Raw genomic sequence first — 26,966 nt, forward strand, 5'->3', positions numbered from 1 at the left:
GGCCTGCCCATTTCTTGGACTGAAGCCATGCTGCAGGACTTTGGGAAGGCCAACGGGAGGTCAGCTGAGGAGAAGGAGGAAGAGGAAGAGGAGGAGGAGGAAGAGGAGGAGGAGGAAAAGTGTTATAACTGGGAGATCGGTTCCGGGTAGATCGGCCCCGGGTAGATCGGGCCGCATTGAGACGCGAGACTCAAAGTGTACATTCAGCCCTTTATTGGTTATGCAGTTAGGTACAGGACCTGCGCTCAGCGTGGCTTTTCTTATAGAGCCGGCCGGCGGCTCGGCCAATCGCGGGAGGTTCCTAGCGCACCAATCACGGCCGTTCAGTTGACCAATCAAATTGCAGCCCGTGCGGACCAATCGGATTGCGAGGTTTGGAGAATGCTAATATAGAACCAAAAGGAAGAGGAGGAGGAGGAGGAAAGGAAGAGGAAAGGAGGAAGAGAAGGAGGAGGAGGAAGAGGAGGAGGAAAGGAAGAGGAGGAAGAGGAGGAGGAGGAAGAGGAGGAGGAGGAAGAGGAGGAAGAGAAGGAGGAGGAGGAAGAGGAGGAGGAGGAAAAGGAAGAGGAAGAGGAGGAGGAGGAGGAGGAGGAAGAGGAGGAGGAGGAAAAGGAAGAGGAAGAGGAGGAGGAAAGGAAGAGGAGGAGGAGGAAGAGGAGGAAGAGAAGGAGGAGGAGGAAGAGGAGGAGGAGGAAAAGGGAGGAGGAGGAAAAGGAAGAGGAGGAGGAGGAAGAGGAGGAAGAGAAGGAGGAGGAGGAAGAGGAGGAGGAAGAAAGGAAGAGGAAGAGGAGGAGGAGGAGGAAGAGAAGGAGGAGGAAAAGGAAGAGGAGGAGGAAGAGGAGGAGGAAGAGGAAGAGTAGGAGGAGGAAAAGGAAGAGGAGGAAGAGAAGGAGGAGGAGGAAGAGGAGGAGGAGGAAAAGGAAGAGGAGGAGGAAGAGGAAGAGGAGGAGGAAGACGAAGAGTAGGAGGAGGAAAAGGAAGAGGAGGAAGAGGAAGGAGGAGGAGGGAGGAGGAGGAAAAGGAAGGAGGAAGAGGAAGAGGAGGAGGAAGACGAAGAGTAGGAGGAGGAAAAGGAAGAGGAGGAAGAGAAGGAGGAAGAGGAGGAGGCCTCCTAAGGAGGTAAGGTGTGTTGTGTAGCAAAGGTAGCATTTATCCAGTTTTGCCAGGTGGAGGGGAGACCAGCTCCTTGGAGAAAGGCAAGTGAGGGCAGAGAAGCCCAGGTTGGCTCACAGAGTCCTAGAGAGACGTGTCAAATCAGGGCTGGGCGACCTCCATTCTGTGTACCCCCCTCCCCCCAGGTTATGTTATGTTGTGATCCTACGACATCACTCCACCAATGCTCCTGCTATATTGAACGCATTTAGGTAAAGGTAAAGGTTCCCTCTCACGCATACGTGCCAGTCGTTCCCGGCTCTAGGGTGCGGTGCTCATCTCCGTTACAAAGCTGAAGAAGAGCCAGCGCTGTCCGAAGACGTCTCCATGGTCATGTGGCCAGCATGACTAAACGCCTGAAGGCGCACGGAATGCTGTTCCCTTCCCGCCAAGGTGGTCCCTATTTTTCTACTTGCATTTTTTTACATGCTTTCGAACTGCTAGGTTGGCAGAAGCTGGGACAAGTAACAGGAGCTCACACCATTACGCGGTGCTAGGGATTCGAACCTCCGAACTGCCGACCTTTCTGATCGACCAGCTCAGCGTCTTTAGCCACTGAGCCACGAATGCATTTAATTGAGCGTAAAAAGAAAATGCTGGGTCAGATTTTTTTAACAGACAAAATGCAGCTCCTGGTGAAAAGTGTGGCCCACCTTAGAGGAATCAATGTGGCAAAGAAACCACGCATGTTTATTTTTGTTAATTTTTCTGATTTTTTCAGATTTGATAAGAAGATTCCACATGAGTAATGATACCAAAGGCAAATAGACAAAAACTTTGCAGGAAGCCGTCTGGGTCACCGTGACTCTCAGAAAACTTAAGCAACTGACTGCCCTTGAATTATTTTGCAATTCATCAGGGAAAGGAAGGAATTATTCCTTTGAGGAGGGGATCAATCTAGACTAGAGGAAGGAGCCCACTTGCCCAAGACATAAAGTCCTGGATCGTATGGCTAGAAGCTGTTTGTTAACAGTGCAAGTGATTATTTCGGCAGACCCTGGAACAGGGGCTGTTAGCCAATGAACCGGGGGAGCTGAAAAATATCCTTGGTAACTTAAGATAGTCAAAACAAATTCCAAGGCTGAGCTCTGGAGAAACAGAAAATAAAGGAAATTACTGTACAGGCAATGACTTGCAGCTGGGAGAGGAGGAGCCGGTCCAAGACTGAGATAATTTGTGGCAATTCCTATCGTTTACAACCCTGATCATTTATTCAGGACAATTAATCAGCGGAACAACTTGTCACCAGAAGTTGTGGGTGCTCCATCCCTGAAGTGTTTTTTAAAGAAGAGACCGGACAGCCAGCCATTAGTCTGAAATGGTAGAGGGTCTCCTGCTTCAGCAGGGGGGTGGACTAGAAGACCTCCAAGGTCCCTTCCAGCTCTCTTCTGATTGATTGATTGATTTGGTAAACAAACCCACATGGCCATCCGTTTACCAGAAGAAAAACTCTGGGCAGCAAACAGAAATAATAACACAAAGCAGCCAACGATGAGCAATCCTCATCCATGGTGAGGCTCCCATAAAACTTCCAGATATCCCCCAGCCATCCTGCACCATCGGCGCAAATCTCCTGGCCGGGGCTTGGGGGAAGCAGCAATGGGGTTCAGAGGAGGTGCTTCAAATAAGGGAAGGGGGCAGGCAAGCCATGAGGTGCCCCCGTTTTTCAGGCCTGGAGGTGTCAAATCTATCGCCTGAGGCTCCCAATTCCTAGGAATTAGAAATAAGCATCATAAGATTCTCCCATTTTACCTTTGATAATGAATAGAATGGGATGCTTTTGAAGAGCTTATGTCGATTCGATTCTATCCTATCCTATTCCATATTTTCTATTCTATTCTATTTCATATGGGGGCACAGAATTCACAGAGGGCTTTCGAAGATGAATTCGTTGTTCTTCAGCAGCTGGAAAACCACAATGCTGCCTGGAGGGAGGAGGGAGCCGAGCTGCCAGGTTTCCTCTTCAAGGACAGGAGATAAAAACCTCCCCAAGAGAAGAAGGTCAAGGCAAAGCAACAGAGCCAGGGGTGGTTGGAAAGGCAGACAGGATGTGAGGCTCTCCCAAAGGGAGCCAAAAGGATCCTTCCTGGGTTGAAGGGGCTGCGGGGGTTGCCTCTGAAGGAAAGAGGTTGGATCTGGGACAGGATCAGGACGAGGCAGGCCTTGTGCTCGGCTGCATAAACAGAGGGATGGAATGGAGACGACGTGAAGTGTTTATTACCACTTTATATCTAAGGCCTTGGTAAGGCCACACCCGGAATTTCGGCATCCAGTTATTAAAAAAAAGATGCTGAGACTCTAAAAAGAGTGCAGAGAAGAGCAAGAAAGACAGAGGGGGCGGGAGGCTAGATTATATAAAAAAAACGCAGGAATTTGTTATACTTTACTTTATTGTCATTGCACCTCGTACAACGAAATCAAACTTCATCCTCAGTGCACATCATGACCATGACCATGAAAATACACACAAACACACATCCTTCACCCTCCACACATTGAATTGAAAACCCCCGACACCACACCGACACTGCACTATACAGCAGAATTCAAAAGAGCTCCTGCCCTGGGATAGAAGCTGTTTTTCAGCCTATTTGTCCTTGTTTTTGTTATCCTTCACCGTCTGCCAGATGGTAATAGTTCAAAAAAAAGGGGGGGGGTGTCCAGGATGAGATGGATCTTTGAGGATGTTTTGAACTTTCTTAAGGCAGCGGGAGCTATAAGGCTCTTCCAAAGAGGGAAGAGGGCAACCCATGATCCTCTGGGCAATGACGTTGACCTTATGTCTGGTTTAATGAAAAGAAGGACTAGGATTGATAGGGTAGCAGTGCTTCACTATCTAAGGGGCTGCCCCAAAGAAGAGGAGCTCTCAACCAGTGGTGGGATTCAAATCTTTTTACTACCGGGTCTGTGGGCATGGCTTGGTGGGCGTGGCAGGGGAAGAATACTGTAAACAATTCCTCCTTGTTGTAATGACGAGGCAGTCGAGGTGTTTGATCATGATCAAATGAATCATGATGAACTTTATTGGAGTCTAGTCTTGCATTTATACACATTTTTAGTAATCCTCCAACATTGGTTAACTTTGGTTATTGTTTAACTTTCGTTACTGTTTAGCATAGTAATTAACACAATTAATTATCTCTAGTTAAAGTCTAACACATGTTTACTTCCTCTCTCTAATCCTACTTTACATTAGTGACTTTGTTGGCCTGAGTTGTATTTGCTTTGGAACCTTCATTACCTGAGGTTTGCCATCCAAGATAATGACATTCCTGCAATTACAACTCTACACCTCCTCCCTCCTGGGGGAAAGTTACTGTAAAATCTCCCTTCCCTCCCCACCCCACTAACCTGCTTTCCAGCTCTGTTCTCCTGTGCAGGGCAACCAAAGGAGACCCAGCCGATCAGCTGGGACTCAATGGGAGGCAGAGGAGAGATGGGGTTGGCGGGGCCAGTCAGAGGTGGGATTGGCCGGTTCTCTGAACTACTCAAAATTCCCGCTACCGGTTCTCCAGAACTGGTCAGAACCGGCTGAACACCATTCCTGCTCATAACCTATTCTCCAAAGCGCCTGAAGGCAGGACAAGAAGTAACAGGGGTGGTAGATCGTTAGAGGGAAGCAACCTGGAAATAAGGAGAAATTTCCTGACAGGACAATTGATCAGTGGAACCCCTCCAGAAGTTGTAAATGCTCCATCACTGGAAGTTTTTCTCCAACCTTGGCCACTTTAAGACTTGTGGACTTCAGCTCCCAGAATTCCTCAGCCAGCAAAATCCACAAGCCTTAAAGTAGCCAAGGTTGGAGACCCCTGGTCTACGGTTTCCTGCCTGAGCACGGGGACAGTCTAGAAGACCTCCAGGGTCCCTTCCAACCCTGTTATTCCGTTGTGTTCTCTTTTGCCCCTCCCAGCAGCGCAGGGGCTCGAGAAGAGGCCATCTGAGGAGGGAGCAGGATCACTTCAGGCACTGCCAGGGGGGGCTCCAGGGGGTCTTGAGGCCGGTCGGTGCCCTTGCATTGGGTGCCTCTGAAAAGCTCACAAACAGCCTAAGCTCAACCGACTCATTCCGTCCCCTGCAGAAGTTACAGCTAGTCCTCAACTTACGACCACAACCAAGGCCAAATTTTCCGTGGCTAAGCAAGGCAGCTGTTGAGGGAATTCCCCCTCCTGCATTTTACAATCTTCCTTGCTACGGTCGTTCGATTGAATCCATGCAGTTCTTAAAGTGAGTAACACCATTGTGGAGTGAATCTGGCTTCCCCATTGACTGTGCTTGTCAGAATGTCGCAAAAGGGGATTACGTCAGTGGGTGGGATTCAAAATTTTTTTACTACTGGTTCTGTGGGTTCTGTGGCTTGGTGGGCGTGGCATGGCTTGGTGGGCATGGCAGTGGAAAAATACTGCAAAATCCCCATTCCCTCCCCACCAGAGGTGGGTATTCAGCAGGTTTTGACCAGTTCTGGAGAACCGGTAGCAGAAATTTTGAGTAGTTTGGAGAACCGGTGGTAACCTTCCCCCTGGAGTGGAGAGGGAATGGAGATTTTACAGTATCCTTCCCCTGCCATACCCACCAAGCCACACCCACCAAGCCATGCCACGCCCACCAAGCCACACCCACAGCGATAGTAAAACAAAATGGAATCCCACCTCTACTCCTGTCGTGTCCGTCGCGGGAAGGAAGCTCGGAGTCAGTGACTTGGTTTCAGCTCTTTATTGGCTCCGGATACAGCTTAAGCTTGGAGGGAAAGACTGCGGCTTTTATTTCCGAGCCGCGGCGGCCGCGGCCAATGGCACCGCTTCGAATCCCCCGCGATTAGTTTCCACCAATCGCGGGGATTCGAACGTGGCCAATCAGTGCGGCTCGCTCGACCAATCCGGTCGCGCTTTTGCGCTTGCATCGCGACGGGCTACGAGTATGTAAATTGACTGTACAGAACACCCCTCCCTCTTGGTTCGGTCCTACGTAACGTAGTCCCGTAGGTAGGCGGGGCTTCGTCTTGCCTACTTGACTTGCGCAGATTAGTTGTTGTTTGGCTCCCGGCCGGTTCGGTCGGGACCTCTGTTTCTCTTGGCCTTGTCGATGGAACCCCTGGAAGGTGTCGCTGGGCCTCTTCTTGCAGCTCCCTCCCGGTCTACCCGGGTTGGTCGAGCTGCGACTTTCGCCGCTCCTGCCTGGTCTTTCCGGGCTGGTTGAGCTGGCCTGGCTGTTTCTTCCTGGTGAGACTTCGGGCTGGCTGTTGACTGGTGAGTATTGCTGGTTATTTTCTATTTGATCCCCTGTATCTTCCCTCCCCTCTTGGTTTGTGTTAACGGGTCGTCTGTGTTTGGTTGCGTGTCGGTTGTGTTTTTGTTCTTGATCTTAATTGATCGATGTGGCGTTTCCATGTTTGTCCGTCGGTTGTCTGTAGCCGGTAGGAGTGGGGTCCTGTCAGTTGGGTTATAGTTGCCGGTACCCATAGTGGGTCTCCGGTAAGGTTTTTTGCATAGACTGCGTCGCCTGGTGCAAAAACCGGTGCTTGCTTGATGAGTCCGGGGTTTTTCCGGGTTGTATGTGGGGTGTAGTCTGTCGAGTGGTGACCTTAGTTTTCTCCCCATCAGTAATTCTGCCGGGCTTTTGTTTGTCGTTGTGTTTGGGGTTATATGTTGTATTAGGAGCATTTTATTTATTTTTTCTTGTATGTCCCGTGTTCGATTTTTTGGAGGGTTCTCTTTGTAAATTGAACCATCCGTTTGCCCTACCATTGGCCGCCGGATGCGCCGTCGCTGTCAGTGCGTGTCGTATGCCTCGTTCCGCTAGGAATTTTTGAATTCAGCGAGGTGAACTGGGGTCCGTTGTCTGACACGATGACATCCGGGGAGGCCGTGGGTTCTGAAAAGCTTGTTTAAGACCTTGGTTACCGCATCTGTTGTGGTGGTCTTCATGTTGCTTACCTCCAGCCAGTTGGAGTAAGCATCCACCGTGATGAGGAATGTGTTCCCTTTTGTGGGCCCGGCAAAATCTATATGGAGTCTCGACCATGGCCCCTGGGCGTTTCCCATTCTAATATTGGTGCTGGGGGATTTGGTCTGGTTTCTTGGCAGCGCGAGCACTTGGCTACCCAGGCCTCGATCTCCTTGTCCATACCTGGCCACCACGCATAGCTTCTGGCCAAAGCTTTAGTCCTCACAATCCCGGGTGCCCTTCGTGTAATAATTTTAATACTTTCCTTGCAATTTTTCCGGTATGACCACCCTGTCCCCCATAGCAAACAACCTTTCTGTAGTGACAGTTCTGTTTGCCGGTTTCGGAATGTCCTGAATGCTTCATCGTTGTCTTTCTCTGGCCATCCCTTTTCTACCCAATGTAATACCCGCGCCAGACGCTTGTCTTTATTAGTCTCTCGGGCAATGTCTGACGCGGTTATGGGTAGATCGGGCAATGTCTCTATGCTGAGGGTGGTCGTCGTGGGAGCTGGGTCGTCGTCTAGGTCGGGAAGCGGCGGCGGCTCAGCGCGTCTGCATGGGAGATCATCTTACCGGGTCTGTGTGTGAGCCGGTAGTCGTAGGCGGCGAGGAACTCGGACCACCTTGTCATCCTGGGGGATAGGATGTTCGGGTGGCCTTGTTCCTCGCCAGGATGCCCAGCAGTGGCTTGTGGTCCGTGATGAGGGTGAATCGGCGGCCGTAGAGGTACTCGTGGAACTTCTTTACCGCTCGACGATGGCCAGTGCCTCCTTATCTAATTGGCTGTAGTTTCTTTCGGGTTTGCTGAGTGTTCTCGAAAGAAAGCGATGGGTGCTTCTTTTCCGTCCGGAAGTGTATGGCTGAGGACGGCGCCGACGCCAAATGGTGAGGCGTCGCATGTGAGGCGATGGGTAGGGTCTCATTATACTGAATGAGGAGCGGCATCCGAGGTGAGCAGGTCTTTGGTGTTCTTGAATGCGGTGTCCTCCCGTTTCCCCAGGTCCATTTGGCCGTCCTGTCCAGGAGCCTATGCAAGGGCTCCGCGCGGTCGCCTTTTGGGGCAAGAACACATTGTAAAAATTTAGCAGTCCCAGAAATGCCTGCAGCTCTGTTTTGTTCTTGGGTGTGGGGCTTCCTTTATGGCTTTGATTTTGCTTCCGGTTGGGTGGATGCCATGTCGGTCTAGGAGGTACCCCAGGAACTCGACTTGCTCTGTGCATAGCTGGCATTTCTCTTTCTTCACCTTCAGCCCGGCCCCTTTGAATTTTTCTAGTACCTCCCTTAGGCGACCCTCTAATTCCTCCTGGTTGGCTGCCGACACTAATACATCGTCAAAATAGGGGACCACCCCCTTGATTCCTTGCAGCAGCCTCTCCATGAGGCTCTGGAAAATTCCTGGGGCCACGCTGACTCCAAACTGGAGTCGGTTACAACGAAACGCTCCCGGTGGGTGACTATTGTTTGCGCCTCGGCGGTTTCTTCATCGACCGGCAGTTGCTGATAGGCTTGCGCCAGGTCGAGCCGCAAAGACCTTGCCCCCCAGCGAGTGTAATAGGTGTTGCACTACTGGGACGGGTAGGCGCTTTGTTGCAGGCGCATTGAGGGTGGCCTTATAGTCCCCGCAGATCCTTACTGACCCATCTGGCTTGACTGGGGTGACTATAGGGGTCTCCCACCGGGCGTGGTCGATTGGCTGTAAAACCCCCTGTTTGACGAGCTTGTCAATCTGCTCGTCTATTTTCTTCCGGAGTGCAAAAGGCACCCGTCTGGGTTTTAGGCGTATGGGGCGATATTTGGGTCTAGGCTGAAGGAGATAGGGGCCCTTTGTACTTGCCTAGGGTGCCGTCGAATACTTCTTGGAAATCCCTCGCCAGTTGCTGCTCCCAGTCGGCCTCTGTGGTGTGGTTTATTCCCGTGACCTCGATCCCAGTGGCGCGAACCATTGGAGTCCTAAGAGGCTGGGTCGGTTCCGGTCCACGATAGTCAGGGAAGTTTCGCGGTGCGGTTTTGAAAGTCACCTCGAACTGTCCGGTCCCAATGACGGGGATGCGGTTCCCCTGATAGTCCTTGATGATCAGCTTCTGGTTCTCCAGTCCTCTTTCTGGATGTTTGGCACCAGTCGCTTGAGTTCTTTCCAGGCGACCATGGAGAGGTAGGATCCAGAGTCTACCTCCATCCGGCATGGCCCGCCCTCGATGCTCACCTCCACGTAGACCTTCTGGGCATCAGTGGTTTCGGCATGGCCGATGGTGACCGTCTGGTGGGTTTCTTCTCTCTGGCGGCCTTCCCGTTCCGTCGCCCTCGGTTGTCTCGGCTCCAGCGATTGTCGGCTGGCGATCTCTGGTCCTCGGGGAGTGTCGTCTCGTCCCGGTTGCTTGGTTCTCGCCGGCGGGGCTGTGTGTCTTTCTGAGTCGGCAGACTCGGGCGATGTGGCCCTTCTTGTTGCAATGCCGGCAGATCGCGTCGATGAATCGGCATTCTGATGAAGGTGATTTCCCCGCACCCGGCGCACTGGTTCCCCGACTTACGACGCCGTTGATCTCGCCGGTCCCGTCCTGTTTGTAGTCGGTGGACGTCTTCCTCCTCGTCCGTGGTATCGGAGGCGGAGTCCAGGTCCCCGTGGTGTGTGGTGGTCTCTCGTCGGCTTGCCTCGGGGTTTCAGTGCGGTCCCGTTGTCTGCCCTCCGAAGTCTGGCTGCTGACTTCCGGGTGGCTTACTTCCGCGGAAGCTTCGGCCAGGCGTCCCGAGGTCGATGTTGCCTTTTGCCATCAGTCGACTTTTTAGTGCCTGATCCCTGAGGCCTAGGACCACGCGGTCTCGGAGGACATCGTCCAGGTCCCGGAACTCGCACATCCCCCTAGGTCCCGCAAGGCAGCTATGAAGTCGCTGATGCTCTCGTCCTGCTGCTGGTTCCGCGATAGAACTCATCCCGCCGGATGAGGATGGGCACAGTGGGGCGTAGTGGTTCGAAGGAGTGGCTCGAGATCGGCCCAGTCCATTGCCTTCACATCCTCGGGCGCGAGGGCTTTGGCCATCTTAAACACTGCGGCCCCGCAGTGTGTGAGGAAAACGGCCCTTTTCTTTTGCCCGTTCGCATCCTTCAAATTGCTACTTTCGAGGAACATTAGGAATCTATCCGTGACGATTCCCAGTCCTCGGTAGCTGGGTTGAAGGGTGCTGGTGGGGTCATGCTGGCCATCTCGTCGGTCTTTGTCTTCCTCGGGACACGTGCTCGGTGGTTATTCTCTGAATCCCACCTTCGCGCCAGTGTCGTGTCCGTCGCGGGAAGGAAGCTCGGAGTCAGTGACTTGGTTTCAGCTCTTTATTGGCTCCGGATACAGCTTAAGCTTGGAGGGAAAGACTGCGGCTTTTATTTCCGAGCATGCGGGCGCGGCCAATGGCACCGCTGAATCTCCCGCGATTAGTTTCACCAATCGCGGGGATTCGCAACGGGCCAATCAGTGCGGCTCGCCGACCAATCCGTCGCTTGCGCGCTTTAGCCAATCGCTGACGCGGGGCTCACGAGTATGTAAATTGACTGTACAGAACAACTCCCCACCCCGTTAACCTGCGTTTCCAGGTCCGTTCGCAACAAAGGAGACCCGGCCTATCAGCTGGGACTCAATGGGAGGCAGAGAATAGAGGGGGTTGGCGGGACCAGTCAGAGATGGGATTGGCCGGTTCCCTGAACTACTCAACATTTCTGCTACCGGTTCTCCAGAATGGGTCAGAACCTGCTGAATACCACCTCTGGATTACGTGAGCCCGGGATACTACAACTCTTATAAGCCAGTTTGTAGAGTTGTAATTGCAGGAATGTCATTATCTTGGATGGCAAACCTCAGGTAATGAAGGTTCCAAAGCAAATACAACTCAGGCAAACAAAGTCACTAATGTAAAGTAGGATTAGAGAGAGGAAATAAACATGTGTTAGACTTTAACTAGAGATAATTTATTGTGTTAATTACTATGCTAAACAGTAACGAAAGTTGAGCAACAACCAAAGTTAACCAATGTTGGAGGATTACTAAAAAATGTGTATAAATGCAAGACTAGACTCTAATAAAGTTCATCACGGTTCATTTGATCATGATCAAACACCTCGACTGCCTCGTCATTACAACACCAGTTGTCAAGTGCCTGAATTTTGATCATGTGGCCATTGGGAAGGCTGCAACCGTTGTTAAGAGTGAAAAATGGTCAAAAGTCACTTTTTTCAGCTGTTTTAACTTCGAATGGTCCCTAAGTGAATGTTTGTAAGTCGTGAACTGCCTCGATTAGTAGATTTCCAGAAGGGTAGATCCCACAGGATGGTCCTTGACCGAGATCATGCCCCTTCACACATATAAATTTCCAGACTGGTCAGAAAATATCCGCTCCTAGCTGATGAGTCAGCAGGCCTTAAAGAGCCCCCATTCAGTCCTAGACGGTGCCTTAGTTTTACAACATCTACTTGAAAAGTAAAGCTGGGTCAGCCCTATATGTTGTCTTGATTGATTTTAGAGTTGCATTTGATTTTATTTTTAGATCTAAGATGTAGGCAACTTGGGAAAAATATTGTAGATTCACACTGGCTCTAATAATGTGCGAACTTTATGAAAATTCTGCATTAGTTTAGTGCAGCATGCAGGAAAATCACAGCTAAGAAATTCCTGTCACGTTAGGCATCTCCTTCAGTGGTGGGATTCAAAAAAATTTACTACCGGATCTGTGGGTGTAGTGTGGCTAGGTGTGTGTAGCGTGACAGGGGAAAGAAAATCCCCATTTCCACCCCACTCCAGGGGAAGGTTACTGCAAAATCCCATTCCTCCCCCACCCCACTAACCTGCTTTCCAGCTCCGTTTTCTTGTGCAGGGCAACCAAAGAAGACCCAGCCAATCAACTGGGACTTGGGAGGCTGGGAAGAGATGGGGTTGGCGGGGCCAGTCAGAAACAGTATTTGCCGGTTCTCCGAACTACTCAAAATTTCCATTACCGGTTCTCCAGAACTGGTCAGAACCTGCTGAATACCACCTCTGAATCCGGCCTTCATTATTGAACCCACATGCTAATTATCTTGGGTGAAATAACCTTACACAGCCATCCTCTAATAAACACCCTGTGAGATACCACAGCACGGGGTGGGGTGGGGGGTGGAAACACTCTTATCACACCCACCAACTCATTTAAAATGAAGTTTGTGCGGTCTGTTTCTTATAAGGAGGAAGTGCTTCTTTTCAGAAATTCTTGGGTGTCGGCTGATTTGGAATTTCCTGTGTCCATCAGGGCAGTTCTCCCTGCTACCCCACACCTCTTCCTCCCCCTGTAGATTTCCTCTCTCACTGGCTTGTGGTGGCGGTGCTGAAACCAAACTGAGGACAACCAAAACCAACGCTTAGAAAAAAACTAAATCTTTGCCACTGGAAGCTACTCAAGGAACCCAGAGAGCTGCTGGAACCCTCCACCCAGCTCTACAAGCTAACGTGAAGAAGGCAGGCAGGGAGGGGCTGCTTGGTTTGGGTCATTTTGTGTCACGGCTCCTTCTGGCTCTTCTGGGGCGGCCCTTTGCAGGATTCTGCTGAACATGTCAGCCACTGGTGGCCTCTGCCCAACAACACCCCCCCCCCCCGCCTTAAATCCTAGAGCCACGAGAGGCAGAAAATGCTCTAGGATGCAAGGCCACCCTCACCTACCAAAGCTCCCTGGACAACTTTGCCCAATCCTACCAGGGCCTGCCACGCTTAGGGACTTCCGCAGGAGAAGAAAATACATCTAGCTAACAGAGAAATATCTGTGCAATTTCCTTTCTGCTTCTTGCCCCTCTAGGCTTCAGTGTTATTTCCAGGCTGTCTTTCCAATAAAGGGGACACAACGTCCTTCTCTGCCTCTCTCACCCTCCCCGGTAAAAGGGGGGGACATGCCCTTTCACAGCCCCATTGGGCGATTATACACCCAGCCGACCATGAAGGACCTTCCAACCTAGAATGTCAGGGGGAGCCTTTCAAAGGGCATGGGTGGGGGCCTTTTTCAGTTGGGGTATAATTATCTGCTGGCTGATTCCTCTACTGCAAAGTGTGGGGGTGGGGTGGGGAGACTGATTCCACACAGAACCCCTCTCTTCTTCAGGGTAACCACAGAAGCACAAGTGGGTTGCGGGGGCGGATGATTATCATCCAGAAAGTCAGGGGTTTGTAGAGAAGCCATAGTGGGCCACATCCGTTTTATTTCAGGACAGCGTGAGGCTGGGGTGTGGCCGGTGAACATCCTCATCCCAGCACAGCTTTGGGGCACAGGTTTGGCAGAAGCCGTGGCTCCTGAAGGACCGACCCTTTGGCCCTGCTGGGAAAGGGCCCGTCTGCCTCCTTGGCATCTTCTGCAGGCCGCATGCGTGCGCTCAGACAGCCACTGCCGGCACGGCGCAGGCTCACTCCCGGGGCCAGGTCAACCGTCTCCACCAGCAAGTTGGGCTTGACAAACACAAAGCTGGTGGGCTCCAGGGTCGTTCCCGGCGGGAGAGGAGAATAGGCCGCCTGCTCCGGGCAGGCCTTCCGCCTGGACTTCACGGGGTCCTCCTCTGGCACCTGAGCCCGGAGGCTGCTTTGATCTGCAGGGGCCCGCTTAACAGAGCCACTCGGGGGATGGCGCTGCTTGCAGCGGCCCGAGACCATCTTCAGCGTCTCCTGGCACCTCGACTCAACGTCGGGGTCCACCACTTCCACGGTGGGCTTGATCCACCGCTTAGGCAAGCGGCCCAGCTCCAGGTGAGGCACCAGCGCGACGTTGCCCATCTCGTCATAGAAAACATCTCTGATGTTGGGCGGACGGCCCATCTGGATGCGGAGGAGGTTGCTGCAGGAGGAAGGCAGCAGGGGCTGCGCGCTGCCTAGCAGGGAGCTCACTTCCAGGGATCCCTGGGACACCTTCGCCCAAGGCAGCCCCTTCTTCCCAGAGACGGTCTTCGCGCCGGCATCCATTTTAACCGAGTGCTGGAGCGGCTGGCAGGACGGCCTGCTTTTGAAGGAGAGCCTAGGAGAGGCAGCCCTGGGTGGGGACTCAGCCTGGCCCTTCGGCAGCCCCCTCCTTGTCTTGGGCTTGGGAGGCCTGGCTTCCGACAGGGGCCGTTTCCAGGTCAGTTCCTCTCCACACTGGAGGGGCACCTCAGCTTGGGTGGTTTCCTCGCCTGGCAGCTCCCAGAGGGCAGGCGCTCCTCCTCCGGCACTTTGACGGCAGGAACCTGGAGGAAAGGGTGATCAGCAAGGGAGTCCCGGTTGGGTCCTTTCGCCGCTGCCGAGGCAGAACCGGGGGACTCCGCCCGACCCTCAAACTTCCCGGGTACTGGCCAGGCCGACCCGGCGTCGGAGCGCCCTTCGGCGCCACTTTACCCGGCTGCACTTCGCCCTACCTCCCACTCCGGGCTGGGCACGGTCTGCAGCAGCGGGACGGAGCCCTGGGCCCAAGAGTCGGGGATGGAGGCGGCCGGCTCTTCGTCCTCCTGCCAGGCCGGGTCCGCAGGCACGTCGCTCTCGCCCCCGTCCCGCACCAGGAAGCGCCACTCCACGATCTGCAGCATCGCCTCCCGCGCCTGGGCGATCACGTAGGGCACGCACTGCGGGGAGGGGGCGGGAGGGGGGTCAGCGAGGGGGCCTCGGGAAGTGCCCCATCTGCCCCCCAGCACCCCCTCCCCGCGCAGCAGAAAGGCGCCTTCTCTCCCCGCCCCCTCCGGTGGGGCCGGTGCCGCGGCGGCCGGGCTGACCTGCCGGGCCAGGTAGACCTTGTAGCACTCGGCCAGCGCCTGGTCCAGCAGCGCCGCCAGGATGTCGCCCGCCACGTCCTCCCCGTCCTCGTAGGCCAGCAGCGACAGCCATTCTCCCTCCGTCAGCCGCCCCGGCACGATCTCCACCTGCGGCACCGGCACCGTGGGGGCCGGGCCCGCTCCGCGCGCGCCTTGGCCTGGCCCACGCGGTCGCGGGTCGCCATCCCGGAGACCCCGCCGACCCGACCCGCCCCCCTCCCGCCGCCGCCTCTGCTCCCGGGCGCCCCTCCTCCCTCGCGACGCCGTCGCCGGGCAACCGCCCCCACCGCGCGCGTCTCCGGGCAACGGCCGCCCCGCCTCCTCCGCTTTTGCGCGCCTGCGCCTGCGCGGACCCAGCGGCGGCGATGGTGATGTACCGGCGGGAGCGGTCCGTGCCCCTGCGCGGGAGCAGCCTGGCGCTCTACAACAACCTGGCCGTCCTGCCGCTGCCCGCCAAGCGGCTCAGCTACTTCGCCAGCGTGCACGGCGCCTCGGTCGGGCTGGTCAGCGCGGCGGCGGACGGGACGGGCTGCGCGCACCGCCAGCTGCAGGCCCGCGAGGGCGGCCTCGGGCCCCCATCGTCACGCAGGTCCGGAGGGGGCGGGAGAGGCGGGGAGAGGGGGAAGCGGCGGCCGCCCCCGCCAGAAACGCTGTCCTCTTGCAGGCGGCCTGGTGCGAGCTGCCCTCGCGGACGCTGCTGGTGCTGGCCTCGTGGAAGGGCATCCAGGTGAGCCCCGGGGAGTGCGGGGGAGGGGCAGGGCGGGAGGGGAGACCTGCGCCCAACCGGCCCTTCCGCCTCTCCCGGCAGATGTACGAGCCCGACGGCTCCGCCATGGTCTACTGGCACGCGCTGGACGGCATGGAGGCCTCGGCAGGTACTCTCCCCCCTGGGGCGTGGGGGCGGGGCGCGGGCCGTCCCACGCTGGACATCCACGCACCTGCACTCTCTCCACCTGGCTGCCCCAGAAGCGGCGCCTGGGTAGGATCCTTCCGAATTCCCCCGGGTGGGTGGGTTAGGGGGCTTCCTGGGCCCTGGAATTGTCCGAAGGGGGTGGGGGTGGGGTGCTTCCTCCCTGCGCGGTCATCTCTGCCTCCTGCCCCCAGGAATGCTGCTGTTTGCCCGGGGAATTGCAGGGACTGGACTGCACTTCGTGTGTGTAGGTGAGTAAGACTTGGGGGGGCATTGTGGCCAGGGGGCGGCCTCATTGGACAGCGTGAGGCTGCTGCTGGTGCCTCCGCAGGCAACCCTGGTTCCCATCCCCCTTGCAGGGACATCCACCGGTTCGGTCCTCGTCTTTGACGTCCCCGCCAAAGGCACCAACATCACACTGAGCGAAGTCCTCGAGCAGCACAGCAGCCCCATCACGGACATCGGCGCAGAGCTCTGTGAGCAGCCGGTAAGGCCAGGCTGAGCCCCCTCCAGACCCCCTCTGGGCTGCCTCCCCTGGGCCTGGGACGCTTTAAGCTGGCGCGGGGGAGCAGTGCTCAGGCCTTTCTGCATGGCTGCCTGGGTCCCTCTGGCCGCCGTTCAGGCCGGCCTTCGAGAGGCCACATGCCTAGGAACTGCAACGGCCATCCGGTCTATCCCCTGCTGCAGGAGGGAGCTGCGGATCTGGTGACGGCTGATGACTCCGGGGCGTTGTGCGTTTGGGGCTCTGGAGAGACCTTCAGGCTGATCACTAAAATCCCAACTTCTGAGTATGGGCCGGTGGGGGAGAGGGGGACCCGAGGGAGAGGGTGGGAGGGCAGGTGCAAGTTCTGCGCAGCAACACAGCTAGGTTGGCTGTGCAGAGCAGGGGGTGCCCTCTCCTCGTGGCAGAACTGGCCCTGCTCTGAGCTCCAGCAGGGCCCGATTCCTCCCCTTCTTGCCCCAGCTGCACCTGCTCCTCCGTGAAGCTGTGGAACGGGGTCATCGCAGCTGGCTACGGGAATGGGCAGATTCGCCTGTATGAAGCGGCGCACGGGACGCTGAGAGCCCAAGTCAATGCTCACGCCCGCTGGATCTATGCCCTGGACCTGGCCCCGCTCTCAGGGAAGGTGAGCCCATCCTGACGGGAGAGGGGCGAGCCAGAGTTTGGTAAGAGGCCTCCGTGGGGCACTGGTCAGCTTCCCTGGTTCTCCATCCCAACCTTTGTCGAGGCAGGACTCTGCCTGAGCTGCTGCCTTGGTGCAGGTGGCAGGCAGACTCTGCGGAGCGGGTGGGGGTGCCCAACCCCCAACCCCTGATGGGCAAACGGTTATTATTTATTTATCGAATTTATATTGCTGCCTATTTGCCCATGGCGACTTGAGGCGGTTTATAGAAGGTAAAAAAACCATACGTAAAATAAAAGAATAAAAATGAACAAAAAGAATCAAATAAAGTAATAAAGTACAATAGAACAAAATCTAGAAAAGTAAATAAATTAAAAATCGCCCCCCCCCCCAACTCCCACCCACCTCGCCCCAACGACAGCAGATCAAACGAGCCATTGGATGGGCTCCATCCCACTCTGGGTTCCCCAGGCCCGCTGGCAGAACCAGGTCTTCAGCACCTTCCGGAAGAGAATCGGAGTGGGGGCCGTTCTAATCTCTGGGGGAAATGATATTCCAGAGACGGAGCCACCACGGAGAAGGCCCTTCTTCTGGGTCCCACCAGGGGTATCTCCCTCAGCATTCCCTGCCTTTTCGCTCTGGTGGGTCAGTTGGATGTGACCGGCAAGAGGCAGTTATCCCTCAGATCACCTGGTCCCAAGCCATGAAGGGCTTTAATAGGTGACAACCAGCATCTAGAATTGCACCTGGAAGCAAACGGGCAACCCATGCAGCTCCTGCAGGAGAGGCGACGCACGTGCACACTTGAGGTCTGCACAAAACCACGCGGGCTGGTGCATTTTGTTATGTGTAGGTCACCACAATCACAACCTGCCTGGGGCGCTTGGCCCAGCTGGGAGCCCCTCAGGGCACTCTCCTGGAAGAGCCGCCGCCTGTGGGAAGGTTCTCCAGCCCAGGGCTACAAAGCCAGAGATTCCCTCTCCTCCCCGGTTGAAGGCCTTGCTTCTGTGTCTTCCTCCCGCCCAGCTGCTGTCTGCCGCCGAGGACTCCTTCGTGCGGGTCTGGGGGCTGCGCCACAAGGCGGACACCGACAGCCTGGAGGTAAGCTCAAGGGCCACTCGGTTGAGGGGACGAAAACACCCGTCTTTCAGAGCCTCCCTGCTTCACTCTCCAGGGAGTTTGGTGGTCCCTTTGCCCAGCTGGAACAGGCTCACGTTGCCCCATGCCTGGCTGGGATCGAGTAAGGGTCAAGGTTTCTGGGCCTGAGGGAGGGTCACTCTGGGGAGACCCGGCAGTGATTCTGCTTGGGAGCCCCCAGGACGGACTCCCTCCAGTCGGGCCCTTCTGGGCTTCCCAGGGCAATGGGTCTCTCAGCGAGCAGGAATGAATGCCTGAAAGGGGGACACACACACACACACACACCCGCCATTTCCTTGGCAGATCACGCATTGCCATACGGAGTGTGTGACCGACACCCAGATTTGTGGCGCCCGCTTCTGCAACCCGGAGGGCACCGCCTTTGCCGTCACAGGCTTCGAGCTGAACGAGATCATCCTGTACCATCAGGTGTAGCCCTTCGGGGGAGCAGGTAGTTACTACTGGAGGAAGAGGAAGGACTTCGCGTGGCGTGATGAAACCAACTTGGCCAGAGCAGGGCAGGACGGCACATGGAGGGAGTTCTTGCCCCCTCCCAAAAAAAAAACCCTTGTCTGAAAATGACCCTCTCCCCCAAAAAAAAAAGGCCCTTTATTCTTTAGGCCCAAACTTCCCCTGGGAGTCCAGTGCCAGGGCGCTCCTTTGGGCCAATAGCTCTGGGTGCCCCCCCTGCCAGGGATAACCCCACCGACAGTGGAGCTTTAAGCAGGGAGGCCATCCTGCCTCTTGCTCGGCTGTCTCGCAGCCCCAGGGGCCGAGGGGCAGCTTGGTTGGGCTTGCAGCATAGCCCTTCCTTGGGGGGAAATGCTGGCTGCAGCCCCAGAGCAGCCTGGCGCGGCTTTGCACAGTCCTCCTGCCCTACCTGGGTTTGTTTATAAAGTCCAAAAGGCTCCAGCGTAGTCAGGCTGCTGTTTTTTTTAGCTTTTCAGAGCAAGCAGCTCTAATTTGTCTTATTTTCCTGATGAATAAAATATAGTTATGTTTGGACAGTCCGGTGCTGTTTTGCCTTTTTCTTGTGATTTCCCGCATGCAGCCGGAGGGCCTGCAGAGCTGATCACCTCCTGATCCTTCTAGGTTGCTGGTTAGGAAGGTGAGCCGCCCCAAATTCCCCCTCCTGCCCGCCCCCAGTTGTGGGGTATGGCCCAAGGAGAGCAGCAGGAACACAGGGCGGCTCGTTTGCTCCTGGGGCCTCTGAAATAGGGAACCAAGCAGTGCTGTCACCCCCCTCAACATCCCCCCGCCCCACGTGTCCTCCGCAGGTCAGGGAGGTGCCTTCCTCCCCAAGACAGGTATTGGCAAACTCCGGGGTGCACAATACAAAAGGCTCTTTATTAAAGAATTCCAAACAGCTCAACAGCAAAATGTGTAAGAAACGGGGGTGGCGGGCTAGCCCAGCTCACAGTGGTTTTGCAGATGCACGCAGGCCACGGGGGGGCCTGGGGGCATCAAAGCCCTTTAGTCCGGGGTGGGAAGGTCACACTGGCCCACCCACCCACCCCAGGTCAGTTTGTGCTTGGCTGACATGTTGAGGGGGAAAAAAAAGGAACAGGTAGAAAAAAGTGAAAAAGGTTTAAAAACTGCAGCTCTGCAGGACAAACCCCATCCCCCCCCCTTTTTTTTTTTTGCTAAAGTTATTGGTTTCCCTTAATGCACCAGGCAGGTGGGGGGGGCAAGAGGGGAGAGCAGGGGCTCCCACCTCTTTGCCCCACCCCAAAGAAAGGCCGATTCTGGGCAGAGGCTGCCTGGTACCCCGAGGCGCAGCCCCAAAGCCCCAAAGCTTTGCACCGCCCTTCTCTCGCGGACAAGGAAGAGGGAGCCCTTTCTACAGCTACCGCCCCACCCACCCCTCCAACTTAGGGGGTTCTCTGCTCCTCCGCTCATGCACCCACCCAGCCTCCCCAAATCCCCCCACCGATCCCCTTCCACAGCACATAGTCACACCACAACACTCCCCGCCCCCTCTCTTTATCCTCCATCACCTGCACAGTCACTTCCCCCCTCCTCCCACCCCCCACCCCCGCCAAGGTCAGAGGTAGCGACCAATGCTGGACCCCTGCCCCCCCTCCCTCCCCAGGTAAAAAGGCATGGCAGCCGGCAAGAGGCACAGAGCCGGGAGCACTGAGGCAGCTGGTAGACAAGGCAGAGGTGCCTCCCCACAGCAAAGGCACCAGCAGTAGGGCAGCCCCCCCCTCCACACACACACACACACACCCCGGGTCCCTGCTCAGGAGACGTGGCGGGGCGGGTGGGGGCGCCAGAAGCACCACTTGCTGCGCGGATGCTGCTTGCGGAGGGCTTCCTCCTCCTCCTGTGCCCGCTCCTTCTGCATGCGCAGGTAGCGGTCCTCCTCCTTCAGGTACCAGATGGGGGGCCAGCGGTGGCTCTCGAAGTAGGCCCTGTTCTCTGGGGAGAAGCCAGGCCCAGTAGGCATCAGGTGCTGCTGCTGGGAGCGCGGGGCGCCCTCACACTGCCCTTATGGGAGCCCCCCACCCCTCCCCAGTTCCTCCCTGGCGTGCAGACCGGGATGGATCTGGGCCAAGGGAGGCAGAAAGTGGGTGAAAGGAAGGAGGCGTGCCGAGCGAGCGTAGGGCTTACCGGGAGACAGGGCCTTCATCTCGCGGGGGAACCGCCGGCAAACACTGTTGTAGTTGGTGCAGATGTAGTGAAGGCACCAGGCAGCCAGCTGGAGAGCGTTGTGGAACTGCGTTATGGGAAGGAGCACGGTTAGGCCACCCAAACCCTGATGCCACCTCTTTCCCTCCCTCCCTGCCTGGGGAAGTTCATAGCCACAAGAGTCACCTGAAGGGGGGGGGAGGGAGGAAATCCGGCCCACTTTTGGCCTAGCGGTAAAGGCATCAAACTAGACACTGGGCGACAGTGAGTTCCAGTCCCGCCTTAAGCATGAAAGGCGGTTGGGGGGGGCTTTGGCCCAGTCAGTCGCTCTCTCAACCCAGCCCACCTCACAGGGCTGAGAAAAAGAGGAAGAGGAAGGAGTATTCGCCACCTTGAATTGTTTATAAAAATAACAAAGGTGGGATTTAAAACAAATCTAAAACCTAAACTTGCAGGGAGCCTCCCCTCAGATTTCCTGCCAGGTGGCAGTCAGCCCGGTGAGGCTGCAGCATACCTGTGTCATTTCCAGGTAGAGGATCACCTGGGCATCGATTTCCACCTGCTGAAGGCTGGCACGCAGCAGCTCGTCCACTGCGTACTGCTCTGGGAAAGGAGGGGAAGCAATGCCACTCAGGGCGGAGCGGTCTTCCTCGCAGCCCCGTGAAACGCCTGCTCCCTGCCCTCGGTGCCCAAAAGGCCTCCCGGAGGGGAGCCCCGAAAGGACTCACCGGTCAGGGCTTGCAGGCGGGTCAAGCAGAGGCGGTTGGTCAGCTCCAGCAGCTCCATGGCATCCAGGTCGGGGCTCGGGACAAAGAGCTCCGTGTACAGGAACTCCAGCACAGCCCGAAGACAGGCGCAGTTGGTGCCCGGCAGGGAGACCTGGGGAACGGCAAGAGTGGACGCTCAGGGAGGCGTCAGGTGCTGCTGCCCTTCACCTCTGGCAGCTGTTCGTGGCAGTTCGGGAGGTATTCCTCTTGAAGCAGAAAACTGCCGGCTCCATGGTCCCCGGCAAGCGAGGAGGGGTGGGGTGAAGGCAGTGCTGAAGAGCAGGCTAGGGAGAAGGTTGGCCTTTGGGGGCAGATGTTTTTTTCCACAGTGTTGGGGGGGAGGAGTGATGGGACTGGCTGTCCCTCCCCTCAGAACCAGGGACAGCACCAAAGCCCCTCCTGCTCCTCTGCCGGGACACTGGCCCTGGCCCAGGCAGCCTCCTCCAGGGGTGGGATTCTACCAGTTTGCACCTATTCGCTAGAACCAGTTGTTAACATTTGTAAGCAGTTCGGAGAACCGGTTGTTAGAAGAAATTACTGGCCTAATCCTGTAAGGAAGGCAGGAAGGAAACATTCTGGTGTTGCTTATAGAAACTGCCTCTCCGCTAACCCTTATTACATTCTTGGCAAGACTAGACTTCCTGTCTCTGGAACGTCTCTGGAGTTTTTTTCCCCTCCTTTGCTGGTACTTTGCTTCTGTGGAGTGACCATTCAAAGTTACAATGGCACTGAAAAAAGTGACATGGCCGTTTTTCACACTTACGACTGTTGCAGCATCCCCACAGTCATGAGAGGCCAGGCGAGGAGATATGTGTGCCTCAATGTGAGTGATGTTGAGTTGGCCACGCCCAGCCAGTCACATGACCACCAAGCTATGTCCACCCAGTCACATGACCACCAAGCCATGCCCACCAACTAAGCCACGCCCACAGAACCAGTTGTTAAAAAAATGGAATCCCACCCCTGGCCTCCTCCTCTTCAATTGTCCCCAAGAAAGAGTGGGGTTGGCAGGCCTTGTGGTCTCCTGCCACCCAGGACCCCCCCCACATGGCTGGGGGTCTCTAGGGGCCAAGCTGGGGCTTCCACACACCCAGGCAGGGAAGACACTCCTCCCAAAAGCCACCTAGGAGAGACCGTTGAGACACACCTGGGGAGCCCCCCCAACGGCACACGCACAGCAGCTGAGGCTGCCTGCCACAACCGGGAGTCCCCTGCACAAGCCTGCCTCCTTATAAAGCGACAGCAGGGTTACCTGCCTCACCTCAGCAGCGCAGCTCTCCCGGAAGGTGCCCCCAAACATGGCCACCATGAAGTCGCAGCCGGCGAGCAGAAGGGGCTTATGCGCTGGCACTGAGCCATCATCCACCAGGAACACCACATCTGCCAGGGGTGGGGGGGTGGAGAAGAGAGAGGGGAGGTCAGTGCTGGGGAGGGGGCCGCCTACGGGAGCTGCTCTCCAGCCTCCCTCCTCCTCTTCTCTGCTACCTGCGAAGGAGCCTTTGCTCAGGCACTCCTTGATCCGGTTGGCCCGGCGCACATGGAAGGCCTTGGTGATCTCGCGGTTCATGAAGCTCTCCTTGTTGAGGACATTGGCCACCATCATGCGCAAGTCAAACACCTCCAGCAGCTCGGCCATGGCGGCCACCTGCATGAGGCTGGCCTGGGGTTGATCTAGGCGCCCGGTGTACAGGTACTCCAGCACCACCTTGAAAGGGCCCAGCTGCACCGGCTCCTCCAGGTACACGGCCGTCATCGGCTTCTCCTGCTGCGTGACTGGATCCCGCACTCTCTCCTGCTGCACGTCAACGATGCCCCGGCCCCAGCCAGAGGCCGGGCGAGGCATCCGAGGGGCGCACAGCGGCTCGTCACTCTGAGAGGGACGCAGCGGCACGGCCTGCGTGGCTGTGGCCAGGCATCCCTGGTCCGCTGCATCCAAGCTCTTTGTCCGCCCGGCGGGTTCCTTCCCACCGGCTGGCTCGTCCCCCAAGTCCAGCGCGAAGAGGTCGTAGAATCGGGAGCAGGCCGTGGCCAGGTAGACTCTATGCGCAAAGAGCTGGTGGCCTCCTGGCAGGCGGAAGACCACATCGGCACAAAGGGGCTCATGGAAGAGCGCGCCGGGCCCACGGCCTTCCCCAGCAGCTGGCTCAGGGATGTGGATGATGGGCGGGGGAGGCTTGGGGGGCAAGAAGGGGGCCTGCAGCAGTGGCCGCTGCATCTTCTTCAGGTGGGATTTCCAGAACTGGAGGTGGCGGCGGGAAATGAGGGCGGCCCGAATGGCATTGTCGAAGACGTCCTTGATGCCAAATTGGGCCACGACGCTCGTCTCGTAGTAGGGGATGCCCAGCTCCTTGGCGACCTCATGCCCGCACTCGGGGGGCAGGATGTCCGAAGGCTTAATGGGTCTGAAACGAAGCAGGAGGGGACGCCAATTAGCAAGGAACGCCCAGGAAGGCTCCCGTGAAGGGCAGACTAACCGAACTGGGGCACAGAGTGGAGGGCACCCCCCTGGGAACAGGCAGGAACCAATCTGGGATGGGGGGGGGCTGACCACACCTGCCAGCTCCCCCTGCCCAGAATGAGTGGCCTCAGACAGCGGGACGGGGCCCTACTTGGCCAAGGGACGACGCGCCCGGTTCACTGCCTCAAGGTCTGCATAGCGCAGGTCCAGCTGGCAGCCCACCAGCACGATGGGGGTACGTGGGCAGAAGTGCTTGATTTCTGGGTACCACATGGTCTTCACATGCCGCAGCGAGTTGGGGTTGGCCAAGGAGAAGCAGAGCACCACCACATCGGATCTGTCGAGAGAAAGGGGACGGCATCAAGAGGACGACATCCTCCCGCAGTGTGGCACAGGCAGCTGCTAGTCCCAGGCTGCTAGTCTTCAAGGGGCAGAGGCGGGGGGCACAAAGGGCCACCCTGGGCAGGCCAAGGCCAGGATGGAGGGCCGGCTCTGCTGCTCTGGCAGGGCCCCAGAACCCTCTTCTTCCCTGAGCCCCATCTGTGCAACCCCCTTTCACCCAGGGGCTACAGGGGTCTCCAACCTTGGCAACTTTAAGCCTGGAGGATTTCAACTCCCAGAATTCCCCAGCCAGCTTTGCTATGCTATAAACTATAATATATAATTATATAACTATATAATTATATAACTTTAAGCCTGGAGGACTTCAACTCCCAGTATATATATATATTGGGAGTTGAAGTCCTCCAGGCTTTTATTTATATATATATATATTTTGGGAGTTGAAGTCCTCCAGGCTTAAGGTTGCTAAGGTTGGAGACCCCTGGCATAGACCACTCATGACTGCTCCCCCCTCAAACCCTGGAGGATTCGGGGATCCCTCCCTCACATCCTCCTCTGGGGAGGCCAGGAGCAACGGAGACCCCGACCCTCACACACTGTCCCCAGAAGGGCTTGGAGACCACCTAGGGCTGCTGTGGCCAGCAGGCTCTCTCCAGGCAGGCCAGAGGCTTGCAGGAAATTGGCTGGGCGAAGGTATGGCCCCTCCAGGGGTGGGGTGCTGGAGAGCCTGGACGGCCCCTCCGGGACAGCTGCCTTGTTGCTGCCTCCCTCCCACCCAGGATGAGGAAGGGGGCAGGCCAAGAAGAGGGGGAAGGGCCCCGTGCTGGACGGGGGCCATCGGGAAGCAGGACTTTAAGGCGGGGGGCTGCGAATGAGGACGCCCCGTCCCGCGCCCTCACCTGCCATAGGCAAAGCGCCGGTCCTTGTGGTGGTCCCCGAAGGTGTCCCAGAGGCGCAGGGAGATGCTGACCTCGTCCACCACGTCGCGGGAGCGCTCCAGCACCTGCGGAGCGGGGAGGTGTCAGAAGGCGGGGCGGGGCGGGGCAATCCCCGCGCTCCCTCCGCCCGGGCTCACCTCCTGGCACACGCGGTACTGGTCGATGGCCCAGACGGTGGGCACGTGCGTGGCCAGCAGCTGGTACTGGGTGAGCGTGGCGTTGCAGGCCCGCGCGCAGATGAGCCGGGTCTTGCCCACCGCGTTGTCGCCCACCACCACGCATTTGATGGTCTCGACGTTGGGGCGCTCGTAGTCCAGGTCAATATCCATGGGGGCGCCGCCGTCGTCGCTGCGGGGGAAGCCCGGGATCAGGGCGGGGAGGGCGCAGTCGGGCCGCCGCCCCTCCCCCCGCCCCCGGGAGTACTCGCCGGGCCCTCCCTGCGAAAGGGCGCCTTCACGGGACCCGGGGGCCGGCCGAGGCCCTTCCCCGCCCCGGGGACACCGGCGTCCCGGGCGCCGCATCCCATCGCCACCCCGAGACGCTCGGCCGGCAGCCGCCGCCGCGCTCCCCGCGTCCGGTGCCCCGCCGCTGACGCCGCACCCATCCCCCCGCCGCCGCCGCCTCCCCGTCCGGCTGCCCCGCGGCGCCGCCCCGCCAATCGGCGCCCGGCCGCGCCCCTCCGCCCGAACAAAGGAGGCGGCGGGGGCCCGCGCGTCGCAGCGCCACCGGCCCCGCCCCCGAACCGCCTCCCCCCACGTGACGGGCCCCGCGGGCGGGGCTGGGAGGGCCGCGGAAACAGCCCGGCCGGAGGGTCCGGGCGGCGGCGCTTACCTCGCCCGGGGTCAGCTCGCTTGGCAGGCGCGCCGCGGGGGAAGGGCGGGTGCGTGGAACGGAGGGCGCTCTGCACATGGTCTTGGGCGCGCCGGTCGTCCGCAGTTCTTCCTCGCCAAAGCCCGGCCGCTGGCGGAGAGCGCCCAGGCGGCCCCGCGGCCTCATTCCACTTGAGCTCCGCTGCAACGGAGAGGAAAGTGCCGCCTTCAGGGCACCGCCGACCCCCCCGCCGCTCCCGCCCACCCCGCGGAGCCGGAGCCTCGGAGGGCGGCTCAACCCCGCGGAGGCCCCGCGTCCCCGAGGGGGCCGCCCGCCCCGCGCCCCTTCACCTTCGCTCCGGCCCCTCCGCCCGGGCTCTGCGTTCGGGGACCGGGCGTCTCCGGCCCGCTGGCTTCGACGCGGCCCCTCGGCTTCCACTTCGCGGCGCTCCTGATGTCTCGGGGCGGAGGCAGCGCTGCTGCGGCCGACCCCTCCAGGCGGGCCTTCCGACGGGCGGGGCGCAGAGCTGGCCCCGGTCACGCTCCGGCCGTCCCGGAGCCGCCAGGCCGACGGGCGGGGGCGCGGATAGGGGGCTTTTCCCCGGCGAGAAGCCAGGAAGCAGGGCGCTAATTTCCCGTCCTTTTCTCTGGCCCGGAGAGGAGGCGCAGCCGCGCAACCCGCCGAGCAGTTCAGCTTCCTTCCCCGGTGCCGCTGGATGAGCTCTGCGGCTCGGACTCTAACCGAAGCCGCCGCGGAGTCGAGCGCTCTCGGAGCGGCAGCGGGGTGGGTGGTTTGGGGGGTTTCGGCCGTGGAGCCCGCGGGCGCCCGGCACCTCTGCGAATCGGACTGGGTTGGGTTCGGGTCACGGGACGGGAATCCCGCCAGCTGGCTAGCCGATGCAAGATCCGGCTGGTGGGCGAGCAACGAGCCCGGAGGGCAGGTGGCCAAGGGCAGCACTGGGGTTTTGGGCGGGCCGTCCCCAAG

At 57.8% G+C, this 26,966-nt stretch overlaps 3 protein-coding genes across 10 annotated transcripts; 1 reads left to right on the plus strand and 2 right to left on the minus strand.

Moving 5' to 3' along the window:
- Nucleotides 1–13,276: 13,276 nt before the first annotated feature.
- On the minus strand, nucleotides 13,277–15,050 carry C4H2orf81 (chromosome 4 C2orf81 homolog). Its single transcript, XM_087965856.1, is given in 4 exon segments — nucleotides 13,277–14,280; nucleotides 14,451–14,679; nucleotides 14,827–14,990; nucleotides 14,993–15,050. Coding segments are annotated over 4 exon segments (1,392 nt in total). The 3' UTR covers nucleotides 13,277–13,339.
- Nucleotides 15,051–15,207: 157 nt separating this feature from the next.
- WDR54 (WD repeat domain 54) lies at nucleotides 15,208–19,037 on the plus strand. Its single transcript, XM_087962718.1, has 9 exons — nucleotides 15,208–15,454; nucleotides 15,511–15,592; nucleotides 15,674–15,740; nucleotides 15,970–16,026; nucleotides 16,135–16,262; nucleotides 16,463–16,563; nucleotides 16,740–16,902; nucleotides 17,926–18,000; nucleotides 18,340–19,037. The coding sequence occupies exons 1-9, from the start codon at nucleotides 15,231–15,233 to the stop codon at nucleotides 18,469–18,471; spliced, it is 1,029 nt and encodes a 342-aa protein (XP_087818844.1). The 5' UTR covers nucleotides 15,208–15,230; the 3' UTR covers nucleotides 18,472–19,037.
- Nucleotides 19,038–19,362: 325 nt separating this feature from the next.
- Nucleotides 19,363–26,705, minus strand: LOC113431234 (rho-related BTB domain-containing protein 2-like). 8 transcript variants are annotated; one of them, XM_087962717.1, is made up of 11 exons: nucleotides 26,333–26,705; nucleotides 26,004–26,183; nucleotides 25,310–25,520; nucleotides 25,134–25,237; nucleotides 24,044–24,229; nucleotides 22,920–23,836; nucleotides 22,696–22,814; nucleotides 21,396–21,546; nucleotides 21,182–21,270; nucleotides 20,650–20,755; nucleotides 19,363–20,457 (listed from the first exon to the last, which is right to left on the minus strand). In XM_087962717.1, exons 3-11 carry the CDS (start codon nucleotides 25,499–25,501, stop codon nucleotides 20,279–20,281), a joined length of 2,043 nt encoding a protein of 680 aa, XP_087818843.1. In that variant the 5' UTR covers nucleotides 25,502–25,520; nucleotides 26,004–26,183; nucleotides 26,333–26,705; the 3' UTR covers nucleotides 19,363–20,278. The 8 variants fall into 8 exon arrangements, with proteins under 8 accessions (XP_087818843.1, XP_087818842.1, XP_087818837.1 ...); XM_087962716.1 differs by having other exon boundaries at nucleotides 22,687–22,814; XM_087962711.1 differs by lacking the exons at nucleotides 26,004–26,183; nucleotides 26,333–26,705 and having other exon boundaries at nucleotides 21,182–21,265; nucleotides 25,310–25,775.
- Between the last annotated feature and the right edge of the window lie 261 nt (nucleotides 26,706–26,966).

Source organism: Notechis scutatus, chromosome 4 (genome assembly GCF_049901735.1).
Source record: "Notechis scutatus isolate UNSWTSFEM ecotype Mainland chromosome 4, rNotScu1.2, whole genome shotgun sequence".
Lineage (NCBI taxonomy): Eukaryota > Metazoa > Chordata > Lepidosauria > Squamata > Elapidae > Notechis > Notechis scutatus.